Source organism: Thermobia domestica, chromosome 14 (genome assembly GCF_964235325.1).
Source record: "Thermobia domestica chromosome 14, izTheDome1.hap1.1, whole genome shotgun sequence".
Classification (NCBI taxonomy): Eukaryota; Metazoa; Arthropoda; class Insecta; order Zygentoma; family Lepismatidae; genus Thermobia; species Thermobia domestica.
Window position 1 is genome coordinate 3,778,585 of NC_137467.1, and position 14,745 is coordinate 3,793,329.

Below are 14,745 nucleotides of genomic sequence, written 5' to 3' on the forward strand. Positions count from 1 at the left end.
TTTACCTAAGGTGAATACAACATTCTAATGTCCGAACATACAAAAATTGGTGCCAAATATTAACGCATCAATGACTGGCAGTTACTTTATAGTGACCACGACGACTTCTGAAGCCTGTTCTTTACGCCAGCTGTAGAACTGTTTTGTCTCACGTGTAATACATCGGAAGAATTCGGTACGATTCGTGGAGCTCCATTCCGAACGCCCACTTGGGAAACGTGAAGTAGACCAACAATGTTGCCAAACTTAGAAAATATGGCAAATGAGCGGAAAAAAATTTAAAAAACTATAACATCAACAGTAACAAATATTCAAATTAAACTGTAATAATAATAATAATAGTAATAATAATAATAATAATAATAATAATAATAACCATATATATAATAAAAGTAAGTGTGGTTTGTCCGTGCGTTCCACAAAGGCTCCAAAACCAAGACCCGGAGCCCCATGGGAGTTATATGGTATTGTAGCTCTGTATCTCCCATCCATGAAGAAGGTTTCGGTTTGGACCAGCAGGGGTCCTAAAGAGAGAAAACGCCCTAGCAACGGTATTACTGTGCTACAAAAAATATGGGTTAAATTTTAGAATTATCAACAATTTTGGGAAAGACTGTTATAGAAGTTTCCCAAAGGTTCGAGAATCTTCTAGAATTTTCAGGATGCTCTAGAACCTTCTAGAATGACCCAGGATGTTCTAGAATGTTCCAGAATGTTCGAAATTGTTGTAGAATGTGCCAGCATGTTATATTATTTTCCTATAGGTTCGAAAATGTTCTAGAGTGTGCACCAGTAGGAAGGTACACATTACGAATACGGAATCATTTTTATTAAAGTTTACAGGTATCATTATGCTCACGTTCTTCTCAACCTATTTAATGCTCTGAAAGGAAAGTGGTGGGGCTATGTCTAGATGATGGAAGCCAGACAAGAGAACCTACCTTAACCTAACTTAATCGAATCCGAGCTACTACTACTGTTTGTACTACTACTAGCACTACTTACTACTACTACTACTGTTTGTACTACTACTACTACTACTATTTGCTTTACTATTACTACTGCTACCACTATTACTACCAACTACTACTATTACTATTTGTACTACTCATGGGCGCCGAAGGGGAGGGCAGGGAGGCCCGGGCCCACCTCTAGCTCAGGAAAATGTATTAAATTTCTTAAGATTTTCTTAATACAAATAAAAAATACAAACATAATATAGCAACCAGGGAGATAAGCTCCCCTAGAAAATTTTCTTCGGGCGCCCATGGTACTAAATATACCACATTGACTTGATCTCTAGTCTTTCGTTGCAAGCGGTGCTGTCGGCTAAAGGAATTTCACTCACTTTCTCTCACTTAGCAACAGCTGAACCCTTATTGGCTCAACGTGTGGGTTTGTGAGCTTTAGTTCGCATTTTTGCCACGGCTGAAGACATTTTGGCAGCACAATACTTCTATTAAAGGCTGCTTCCCATATCTAAACACAATTATCTCTCTGGCGCCCCTGAAGTTTACCTGTTCCAGGTTGAGTGTCGCCATGTGCCAACACAAGAAGAATCTATATAGAGTAGCGACATTGTTCCCACAAAGAAACGTGTTTCAGAGTTACGGTAAGAATTACTTATTCAGAAGCATAATGAACTAAAATTATAGATTACTGAGAAACAACTTTTCTGGGAACGAACATACTTTACTAAGGCCCAAGATGCAGGGATACTCTTATTTTTGGATCAAAATATCCATTATATTTCAGTCAAACATTTTCTTGTAGGCCTTATATCCGTAGAACTGGTCACAGTGTAGCCAAATCCAAACTATCACTTAACTCAGTAATGATGTGCTTATTAGGTAAAAAAAAAAAAAAAAAAAAAAAACTCGATTTAGAAGCAATTCAAAAATTTTGTGGTCCCTGATTTAAAAACTAATTATTGGCCATGATCGCAATATTTTGATGCATTTTTCTGAATAATCCTAAAATTCTTGTAGGATCAAAAGATCCTATATACTTCAGTCAAATATTTTTCTTGTAGACCTTACATCTGGAGAAGTGTAGACAAAACCAAACTATCACTTAACTCAGTATGATGTACTTAATCCATACAAAATACCAAAACTCCATTTAGGACAGTTCAGAAACTTTGTGGTCCCTGATTTAAAAACTAATTATTGGCCATGATCGCAATATTTTGATGCACTTTTTGGATCATTCCTAAAATTCTTGTAGGATCAAAAGATCCTATATACTTCAGTCAAATATTTTCTTGTAGACCTTACATCTGGAGAAGTGTAGACAAAGCCAAACTATCACTTAACTCAGTATGATGTACTTAATCCATACAAAATACCAAAACTCCATTTAGGACAGTTCAGAAACTTTGTGGTCCCTGATTTAAAAACTAATTATTGGCCATGATCGCAATATTTTGATGCACTTTTTGGATCATTCCTAAAATTCTTGTAGGATCAAAAGATCCTATATACTTCAGTCAAATATTTTCTTGTAGACCTTACATCTGGAGAAGTGTAGACAAAGCCAAACTATCACTTAACTCAGTATGATGTACTTAATCCATACAAAATACCAAAACTCCATTTAGGACAGTTCAGAAACTTTGTGGTCCCTGATTTAAAAACTAATTATTGGCCATGATCGCAATATTTTGATGCACTTTTTGGATCATTCCTAAAATTCTTGTAGGATCAAAAGATCCTATATACTTCAGTCAAATATTTTCTTGTAGACCTTACATCTGGAGAAGTGTAGACAAAGCCAAACTATCACTTAACTCAGTATGATGTACTTAATCCATACAAAATACCAAAACTCCATTTAGGACAGTTCAGAAACTTTGTGGCCCCTGATTTAAAAACTAATTATTGGTCAAGATCGCATTATTTTGATGCATTTTTTGATCATTATTAAAATTCTTGTAGGATCAAAAGATCCAATATACTTCAGTCAAATATTTTCTTGTAGACCTTACATCTGGAGAAGTGTAGACAAAGCCAAACTATCACTTAACTCAGTATGATGTACTTAATCCATACAAAATACCAAAACTCCATTTAGGACAGTTCAGAAACTTTGTGGCCCCTGATTTAAAAACTAATTATTGGTCAAGATCGCATTATTTTGATGCATTTTTTGATCATTATTAAAATTCTTGTAGGATCAAAAGATCCAATATACTTCAGTCAAATATTTTCTTGTAGACCTTACATCTGGAGAAGTGTAGACAAAGCCAAACTATCACTTAACTCAGTATGATGTACTTAATCCATACAAAATACCAAAACTCCATTTAGGACAGTTCAGAAACTTTGTGGCCCCTGATTTAAAAACTAATTATTGGTCAAGATCGCATTATTTTGATGCATTTTTTGATCATTATTAAAATTCTTGTAGGATCAAAAGATCCAATATACTTCAGTCAAATATTTTCTTGTAGACCTTACATCTGGAGAAGTGTAGACAAAGCCAAACTATCACTTAACTCAGTATGATGTACTTAATCCATACAAAATACCAAAACTCCATTTAGGACAGTTCAGAAACTTTGTGGCCCCTGATTTAAAAACTAATTATTGGTCAAGATCGCATTATTTTGATGCATTTTTTGATCATTATTAAAATTCTTGTAGGATCAAAAGATCCAATATACTTCAGTCAAATATTTTCTTGTAGACCTTACATCTGGAGAAGTGTAGACAAAGCCAAACTATCACTTAACTCAGTAATAATGTGCTTACTAGGTAAAAAAAAAACAAAAAAAAAAAAAAACGAAAACTCGATTTAGAAGCAATTCAAAAATTTTGTGGTCCCTGATTTAAAAACTAATTATTGGCCATGATCGCAATATTTTGATGCATTTTTTGGATCATTCCTAAAATTCTTGTAGGATCAAATGATCCAATATACTTCAGTCAAATATTGTCTTGTAGACCTTACATCTGGAGAAGTGTAGACAAAGCCAAACTATCACTTAACTCAGTAATAATGTGCTTACTAGGTAAAAAAAAACAAAAAAAAAAAAAAAACGAAAACTCGATTTAGAAGCAATTCAAAAATTTTGTGGTCCCTGATTTAAAAACTAATTATTGGCCATGATCGCAATATTTTGATGCATTTTTTGGATCATTCCTAAAATTCTTGTAGGATCAAATGATCCAATATACTTCAGTCAATTATTTTCTTGTAGACCTTACATCTGGAGAAGTGTAGACAAAGCCAAACTATCACTTAACTCAGTAATAATGTGCTTACTAGGTAAAAAAAAAAAAAAAAAAAAAAACAACCGAAAACTCGATTTAGAAGCAATTCAAAAATTTTGTGGTCCCTGATTTAAAAACTAATTATTGGCCATGATCGCAATATTTTGATGCATTTTTTGGATCATTCCTAAAATTCTTGTAGGATCAAATGATCCAATATACTTCAGTCAAATATTTTCTTGTAGACCTTACATCTGGAGAAGTGTAGACAAAGCCAAACTATCACTTAACTCAGTATGATGTACTTAATCCATACAAAATACCAAAACTCCATTTATAACAGTTCAGAAAATTTGTGGCCCCTGATTTAAAAACTAATTATTAGTCAAGATCGCATTATTTTGATGCATTTTTTGATCGTTATTAAAATTCTTGTAGGATCAAAAGATTCAACATAATTAGTTAAAAATTTTCTTGTAGGCGTTACATCTGGAGAACTACATACAGTGTAGCCAAACCCAAGCTATCACTGAACTAATTATGATGTATTTATTCCGTAAAAAATACGAAAACTCGATTTAGGGGCCGCTCAGAAATTTTGTGATCTCTAATCCAAAAACTACTTATTGGCCAAGATCCATTTTTTGGATCATTCCTAAAATTCTTGTTTAATACTACATGTAATAATGGTAATACTAATTATGATACTATTACTACTACTAATAATAATAATTCGGCGCAATCAGATATTCAATGTATGTAGGCTGATGTTAACATGCGAGAGGTGTATTACTGTCTATAAAAACTGCAAGTGCAGCAGTGTCAAAAAATAAAAAATAAATAAATAAAGTAAAAATATGGTAAGTGCCTGGAACACTGACCTGTCTATATCGGAAGTCGTTAAACAATAATATATTGGATATATTTTTTTTTAATACTCATCTTTCAAATTAATTTGAAGTCTGTGCTTGATGTGTTTCATAGAATTTGTCAACGTGTACCCTTATAGTTGACAAGCCAACAACAGTGGCGGATCCAGGGGGGGTGATCGGGGAAATCGCTCCCCCAGAAGAGGAAACTTTCTTATTTTATTTATAAATAAAACCGATCCCAGAGTTTGGAGTTCTTAAAAGTAGCTCTAAGTAGCAGTATTACAACCCACCGCACCTCCCTCGGAGTCCGTCCTGGATCCGCCCCTGGCCAAGAAGGTGTAGTAATCTATTTTTCTGTTAGATGTAACTATTTACATTGTGGAAAATGCTCATTCACTTAAGTATGACTTTAAAAACAGCAAGAAAACTCTTATGGTCTTCTTTGCAATTTTGGGATATTGACATTGTTCATAAATATCAAAGGATTGTAATGAACTATCTAAAAACTATTTTCATAGTAGATTCCCATCACAAATATAACACTTCGTTTTTTTCACTAACAAATTTGTAAGTTTATATTACCAAATGTAACAAAAGGATAATAATACTTTTTTTAATCATTGAACAAACAAAATTCATATTCAAAATCTCTGGTGTGCTACAGAGAATTGTATTGGAAGAATCCAGGCAAAAAGAACTCTAAAAAAAAATAGTTACATAAAATAGAAAATTATACAGCAAACGAAAAGTGAATGTGGTTAACTTAATCTAATTATGCGGATATGACCAAAATTTATGTCACAATTTAGATAAGACTTGCAAACATTTACCCTGCGGTACAACAATATGATGTGTATGCTAAAGGAAGCTATCAGTAACGTTAAAAATGGTCTTATTCAATGTGTTTCCACAAGCAATGTTGTGCAATTTATCTAGGATACCTACAAAAATGTAACTCACCAATTTGATTGAAACTTTGCATACTTGTAGAACATACAGTGGTGGCAAAAAGTCCTGAACACACTAATTTTTTTGCCTAATTTTTGTGTTTGACTTCATTTTTCGTTATGAAATTATCTCATTATTTTAAAAATTGTTATTGATTTTAATGTATTTTTTTATGCTGATTTCAAATCTACTACTAGTTTTTTAATGCCTAAAATAGTTTTTGTAGTAAAGCTGCCTGAACACAATAATGTGAAATATGTGCAGAATAAAACAATATAGAATAACATAATATGAATAGAAGAATAACACGAACATTGACAAATACGGTACATTTAATACGCATTTTGAAAATTACATTGTTGTCACATGTTAGAACATCAATATTTTATGGGCCAGCCGTTTGCTTTAATTACGGCTCTACATCTTTTTGGCATGGAATGCACTAATTTCAAAAGAAGTTGTTTCGTGACAATATGGTTGAAGGAAAATATTAAAACTTCAATTAACTCACGTTTGTTTGAAGGTTTTTTCTTTGAAATTTCATAACCAATTTTAAACCATAAGTTCTCTATCGGATTAAGGTCGGGAGATTGTCCTGGCCAGTTCATTCTATTCACAGTATGGTCTTTGAACCATTTCTGGACTACCTTTGCACGGTGACAAGGGGCGTTATCGTCCTGAAAAATTCATGACTGATTCCCAAAAAGATCTCTTGCAGTTGGTAGCAATTTATTTTGTAGTATTTCAATCTAATCCATGGCTTTCACTGTTCCGCTAACGATGTGAAGTCTTCCAACACCACAAGAAGACATGCAACCCCATATAATCACTTTTGTCGGGTACTTTACTGTGGGCTTCAGACACTGAGGGCTGAATTCCTCATGAGTGTGTCGTCTTACATAGGCACTACTTTGGTTACCAGAAATACAAAACTGACTCTCGTCACTAAATATGACCTTTTCCCAGTCTTTAATAGTCCATAATAAATGTTCCCTTGCCCACGTCAATTGCCTCTTGCGTTGAAATTCAGTCAGTAATGGTTTTGGGCGCGCTTTACAGCCTCGTAACCCAATTTCCAGCAGTCTTCCTCTAGCAGTTCTTGGGCACACACTCACATTTGATGTCAAAGTCCATTGTTTCAAAATTTGCGTTGAATTAAGCTTTCTGTTTGAAAGTGAAATCCTGTGCAATAACCTGTCTTCATGTAAAGATGTTTTTCTTGGTCGTCCTGATCGCCCCCTGTCCGCAATAGAATTTGTTTCAGAAAATCTTTTCAAAGTTCTCACGACAGTAGAAAGGCCACATGGTACTTTAGCAGCAATTTGGCGCATAGAATAACCTTCTTCCTTCAAATGTATTATTTTGTATCTTTTATTCTCAGGCAGATATGAAAATTTAGCCATTATTCCAATATTTTTCACAAATGCACTTCAAATTGCTTTCAATACACTATTCAATACACTACTAAACCACGTTTCACCTCCTTTCAACCCTTTCTCGCTACTGCTCTCTGATTGGTTGAAATAACGGAGCATTTCATTGGTTGAAAACACACACTCATTCTTACAGTAACCTTGTGCTTTCTTGTCAAGGTTTTTTTCACCGTATCAATGAAACTATTTACTTTAGATGAAATCTACAGATAGATTTGAAATCAGCATGAAAAAATACATTAAAGTCAATAACAATATTTAAAATAGTGCGATAATTTCATAACGAAAAATGAAGTCAAACACAAAAATTAGACAAAAAATGAGTGTGTTCAGGACTTTTTGCCACCACTGTAGAAAAATAATCGACACATATTATTTTATTTCGGCAATGGTGAAGATTTAAAGATAGAAACCAGCCTTTGAACGTTTGGGTTGCGCTCCAAGCCTAAAAAGAAAATAATCATTTAATGTAGAAGAAAATATACTGCCACGGTGAGGGGTTGAGGATAGCCGATTCTGAATCTGACGTCAACATTACAAAATTCAAAATGGCGGATCCAACACGATGATTACAATTACAGAACAGTCTTCTGGTTTGAAATGCTCTGCAGTTAGCGAAGAACTATCATAGTTGGCAGGGGTTACTGATTGTTTTCTTTTTAGTCATGGAGATCACCCGTAACGTTCAAAGGGTGGCTTCTACCGTTAAACCTGCATCATTTTCCGAAAAAAAAAAGTACGTGCTGATTATTTTTCGATGTTCTAAAAGTATGCAAAGTTTCATTCAAATCGGTGAGTTATACTTCCGTAAGTCTTCTTGTGAGTCACATGTGTGCCCTTTTGGCCAAAATAGACGGATAATTGAGGAGTGTATTTCCAAACCATGCTAAATCCAAAAATGACCGAATTTGTATTGAATATGGAAAAGTATAGTTTGCAATCTCTTACGTTAAATTTTGTTACTATTACTATTATTATTATTATTATTATTATTATTATTATTATTATTATTATTATTATTATTATTATTATTATTATTATTATTATTATTATTATTATTATTATTATTATTATTATTTTGTCAAAACACATTATTTTGTGTGTTAAATTCTGTTTGAAATATCACAGGCCATAGTGTTTCAATGTAAGAAGCCATAGTTTTTCGCCATTTCTGAAAAGTTCTAACTAAACTAACTCTATGGCCTATGGAACCTGGAGGTTTAATGCCGCGTTCACAAAAGCTCTCCACTGACTTCTATCCTTAATATTGTCCTCCCATCTGCGCCTAGGTCTTCCTAATGGTCGTTTTCCGATTGATCTTCCAGTCAAGACTTTGAAAACGTTCCCACTTTCTTCCATTCTTGCTATATGACCTGCCCACCTAAGCCTCCTAGACTTGACGACCGTAACAATGTTGGGTAAACCATATAAATTATGTAGTTCCTCGTTATGAAGTTTCCGCTATTCCCCATTCCCGTTCCTCTTGGGTCCGTATATTCGTCTCAGGATCTTGTTCTCAAATACTTTCAGTCTATGTTCTTCTTTCAGAATAAGCAACCATGTTTCGCAGCCATACAGAACAACAGGCATGATTATCGTTTTATATATTTTAAGCTTCAAATTCTTCGACAGAATTCGCTACGTCAAGAGATTTTGGACCGAATATTAACACGATGGATTTAGCATGTTTTGGAAATACACTCCTTAATTAATCAAAGTGAATTATTATTAAATAGTTGGTGGAATGAGAATGTGGGAATAGGAAATAATTTTGAAAAAAGGCACAGAATCATTGCTCTCCACCAAGGGCGCCCATGTTGTGTTTTCCAAGGGGGAGCAAGTATAAGCGACATTTCAAATGTAGTCTCAAATTTTGCTGTAACTATTCTAAAATATCTATTGGGTTTTCGATCTTCCTTCCGAAGCACAATTTCCTCTAAAGGGGGTCAATCGCCCCACCTTGCTCGCCTGATGGGCGCCCTTGGTCTCCACTACAAATTTGAGTGACCGAAGATCTAACTCGACAGCCCTCATACCAGAAGTGAATTACGTATGGAGGTTGCACAAACAAACGATTGATATCATTAATAGAAAACCTCTCTCTTACCACTGTTAGTTTATTCTTTACTGTTCGCGGTAGCTTAGTGGTAGAGCGTTCATATCTGGTACATGAGGTCCTTGGTTCGATCTCAGCTCGCGCCAAGTGAACTTTGTGCTGGATAAACAGCATGTGTGCGTGTGTATTTTCGCTGTTTTCCTGTTTCCTCCCACTTTCTTGACTCCACTATTTCACTCATTTCTCATCATCACCGTCTCCTTAACCTAGCCAGCATAACAGTGGGACGTAAAACTTAAAAGATTTCATTTTATGTTCTATTCTTCACATCCAGTAAAGTATGTTAATTAATCGAAGGGGTAATTTGGATAAGGGCGTATCGACCTATTTCCGGTAAAATGAGATATACATATTTTCTGCAAGTTCGAGCACGTCCGCATATGTCTAGGTGGTGTTAAGGTAATATCTCTGCTCTGTAGCGAACGCCTGCCTCCAAAAATAGTGTATGAATGCGTTGGTTAGTTGGATAAGGGCGTTTGTTTTTCTGCTCTCCTGAAAAACTGAAGAATTCCTAGTTATGCCCTTGTCCAAATTTACCCCTCAGTTATGGAAAAGGTATTACAGAGTATTTTTCAATGTATTGTAATTTGCACCTTTTCTTCTAGTCTGATGGTTTCATACTTTTTTCAGTCTGAACAAGAAATTCGATATCATCACAGAAGGGCATTGTGTGCTGTAAACTTTTATCATTATTTGCGAGAGAACCCCGAAAAATTTCCCTTTGCTGAACTTTCTGATAAACCATCGCCGAAAGTGCCCGAAACAGGTAAGATTTGATTCTATTCTTTACCAATTATACGTATTCATTCGTAGTTACTGTCATGTTTCGGTTAAGATACATGCTTTACAGAAGGGTAGGAGTGGTGTAATAGTAAGGCCCACAAGGTTTGCATGCAGGCGGCTTGAATTGCAAGTGCACAACTCTTTTCTGAATAAGAAAAATAAGATATGAATTACAGTGCTTTTATAGGATAGCCCCAGGTGTTAATTACTATTATCTCAGACGAATCGTCAAAATATTCCACAAAATACAGTAATTTCATATTTGAGCTTTTTGTATAAGTCGGTGCAGTTGATAAGAATGCTCACTGTCTCGAAAAACGGCAAATATCACCCAAAACAAGTCAGTTCTCTCCGCTGCATATGATTTCATTTCTTTCACTATTGCCATGTATTCCAGCCGTAAAATCGGGAGAAACCAACATGATAAAGCAGTATGCATTGCTAACTAATTAAATAATTGCCACAGGTAATGTAATCAGTAAGATAAACAGTGCCCAAATTTGATTTTTTTCTCTGCTCCAATACTTCAGAACTACTTATAACTCACTTGATTCATGTAAATTTTACATTAAATAATTAGGGGGATTCGAAATTCAGTTTGCAGGTTGGCTCACACAATTATCATTACTGAATGGTAGTATTGAACTAGCGTCTCACGCAGTGGCGTAAAAAATATCTTCGTTTTCCAATTTCAATCCCAGTTAAAATTTTAAAGAACTCCTAGTTTCTTCCATCCTGGCTACTTGACCTGCCACCTCAGCCTCTTAGACTTGATGATCCTAACAAGGTTTGGTAAACTGTATAAATTATGTAGTTCCTCGTTATGAAGTTTCCGCCATTCTCCATTCCCGTTCCTCTTCGGTCTGAATATTCGTCTTAGGATCTTGTTCTCAGTCTATGTTCTTCCCTTAGAGTAATCGATCATGTTTCGCAACCATACAGAACAACAGGCATGATTATCGTTTTATATATTTTAAGTTTGAAATTGCTCGACAGAATTCGGGACGACAAGAGATTTTAGACTCAATAAAAACACGAATTCCCTGCTTTTAGTCGACATTTAATTTGTTCGTGAATATTGTTTTCGTCTGCTAATATTGATCCTAGATATTTGTCAGTATCCACTTTATCAAAAACATTATTTAATATTTTAACGCACCAATAATTTGCGGTATTACGGTCCCGACGAACTTCCATGTATTTAGTTTTCTCTGCATTTACCTCTAAACCCATGTCCTTGCAAGCGTTTAATATCTCTGCATTTCTTTCTATTGTTCTCCTGTCATCTCCTATTAAATTTACATCATCAGCATATGCCATAACCTGCTGAACATCATTCAGCTCTAGGCCCTGGTTGCTGTCTTTGATTTTCCTTATAGCGTATTTCAGACCAAAGTTGAATAACAATGATGACAACGCATCTCCTTGTTTCAGGTCATTCTCGACGTTAAAGCTTGTGGACAAAATATTTCCTACCCGGACATTAGTTTGGAATTCATTTAAACATATCTTTATATATATATATATATATATATATATATATATATATATATATATATATATATATATATATATATATATATATATATATATCAGGGATGCAAATAAGCAACAAAATTTTACTAGCACAAGAGAAAAAATTTTATATATATATATATATATATATATATATATATATATATATATATATATATATATATATATATATATATATACTATGCATTAGCAGGTAAAATGTTCGGCGCATGCTCTCACATTTCATTTCCGGTAGACAGAAGTGAACCGAATTGCAGGAGAGACAGAGAACAAACTTCCGAATTACAAGTAATTAGCTCTTACGCTCTTGCCCACGTTGAAATATCGTAGGATCTTTAATTTTAACGCAGTGGCTCGTCACTAGAATCTGAAGGAGTTGTCCTCAGAAACTTAGAAATTCGTTACAGACTCAATAAAGTAATTAACTAATTAGGATGGGAGGAAATTAGTGGTAATACAGATGACTGTGTACAATTTACATATAAACTGCAGTAGAGACAGGCCGGTAACCAGCCCAAAAATTTAGGGGGGGGGGGGAGCGATCAAACCATAATATAGTTCATCACCATATTGTAATATGACTAAAGCATTTTGGTGAAGGGCGATTAATATTTTATTGATTTTGGCTCAATATTTTGTAAACCTTGTTATATTAAATGCAAATAAAATTCAATTCCCAGTCTGGTGCTGTAGGTCATTCACACATGCAAAGAAATTAAGGAAGTCTCATAATAATTTAAAACTATGTCTAGTTAAAACATTCTTTTAAATAGGAAATATAAAAATATGTTACGTAGCAATGTATCAAGGAAATAATAACACTTTCTACTTCACGTTATGAAGTAAGTCTAAAAATGTAATGGTAAGCGGAAGAAATGACGCTACCAAAACTAGGAAGTAAAGGTAGGTGGACGAAAAAGAGTAGGGAATTAAAAAGAGAGTTCTGAAGTGACCGTCTGACTAGAAGGATCGACATCTCTAAAATCTTCACTCGTCAATGTCTGGGTGAGTACAATGCTGGTTGCTATTTGATATCACACTTTATTATTCGACCTTGTCACAAAATTCGTTTAATTCTTATCCTATCTTCAAAATTCATTATGACAGCTATTATAAATTTTAACGCACCACAGCGTGAAGGCCACAGCACCAGAGTTTGGGTAATATTCTGATGTGATATCTCTACCTCTATTTCTACTATCAAAACCACTCATCTTAACTAATTATTTGCTCTACCTAAAATTTAATGGTTAAGTTTGTTATAAGAAAACTTTTCAAATTGCCCCCATGCTATTACGGTTATTAATACATTGAGTTATGAGTGGATAAAATTGAGTATGTCAACGTCCGGATTTCGGTCCAATATGTTGGCATATGTTAATATTATAGTTCATTTGCAAGCCTACTGTCAAAATTTTAGGGAAGGCAGTGAAAATTTAGGGGGCCTAGACCCCCCTGAATACGGGCCTGAGTAGATTATAAAATGAAGTTAATATTAACTGCACCAAAGACTTTAAATGTGGAAAAGGGCAGAAAAAATAAGTATTTAAAGAAATTTATTACCTGAGCTGATCGGGAATCTCCTTTTTAATAAAAAGATTGGCAATTCAACTTTGAGCCTTTTTTTAAAAAAAAAAAATTTATAGTTATTTTTTAATTGGAAAGTTTTATTTTATCGAGTGCGTTTTTATGAGTTTTATTTCAATTATCCAGATTATTAGAGACGGATATATACACAGTACTTTTACAGTGAAAAAAATTAAGTAATTAAATTGCCAAATATTAATGTGAAATCTTTTACCCTTTATTTTGTAAGTCGATATACATTTCTTTAGATTAAATTACAAAACTTGCTGTTTGCTTTACAAATTTACAGTAAATTTATAAGAAAATGTGATATTTTTATCGATAAAAGTGTAATTGTACACTAGTTCATATTAGTAATTTTACTTTACAGTTGTAAATTGATTTACATAAAGGGTTGGCAAACAGATTGTCACTGTTTTTTTTTGTAAAGTTACCTATGAAATATTTTACAGTTTATGCACTCAACAGATGTTACTAACACGTACATACACACACACACACACACACACACACACACACATATATATATATATATATATATATATATATATATATATATATATATATATATATATATATATATATATATATATATATATATATATATATATATGCTATATAAGGGAGAGAGCGACCAAAATCTCAACATTTCCATATAGGAAAAAAAACATTTCAGAATATTAAACCGAAAACCTGTGGAAAGAAGTTCTTCTTTCCTCACTAAAGCACAATTTACTCTCCTAAATTGGTTTATCGGAGTCGTGGGGATCGTGAACTTGTTGTGAACATGGTTTTGGGGATAGTGAACTTGCTGCCAGGAACGACAATCTTATTTTGTATCTAGGCTGAGTGCTAGAGTGCTCACGGCTAACGCGTGGGGTCCCTGGTTCTATCTCATGTCTCATGAAGTGGACTTTGTAGTGGACAAACATCATGTGCGTGAGATTTCCTGTTCTTCCCCACTTTCGACATTGCAATATTAACATCAATCTCCTCGTCACCGTTTCCGTTAATCTAGGTGGATATTCATGGAACGTTAAACTTCAGAGAATAATCGCTCGCAGTCACGTGGAAACATTCGTGACTAACTTGAGCAAGAACACACATAATATATCTGATTAGAGTGCAACGGCATTTCTGTACCAAATATCAGAGAGGCCCAAATACGGAGAAAGCCATTCCTAATGTGTTCCTCTACTGATTCAAAGTTTGTGAGTCTTCCTGTAAGTTGACTTTAAAAGATCACTTTTATTAAT

At 34.1% G+C, this 14,745-nt stretch overlaps 1 protein-coding gene across 1 annotated transcript in view; it reads left to right on the forward strand.

Moving 5' to 3' along the window:
• Positions 1–14,745, forward strand: part of LOC145670651 (dynein axonemal heavy chain 1-like) — a gene marked incomplete at its 3' end in the record, with an annotated part of 1,762,390 nt that overhangs the window by 27,093 nt on the left and 1,720,552 nt on the right. Inside the window, 1 exon segment of the mRNA XM_081739441.1 lies at positions 10,214–10,349. Within this exon segment, the coding sequence (XP_081595567.1) occupies positions 10,214–10,349 (136 nt within the window).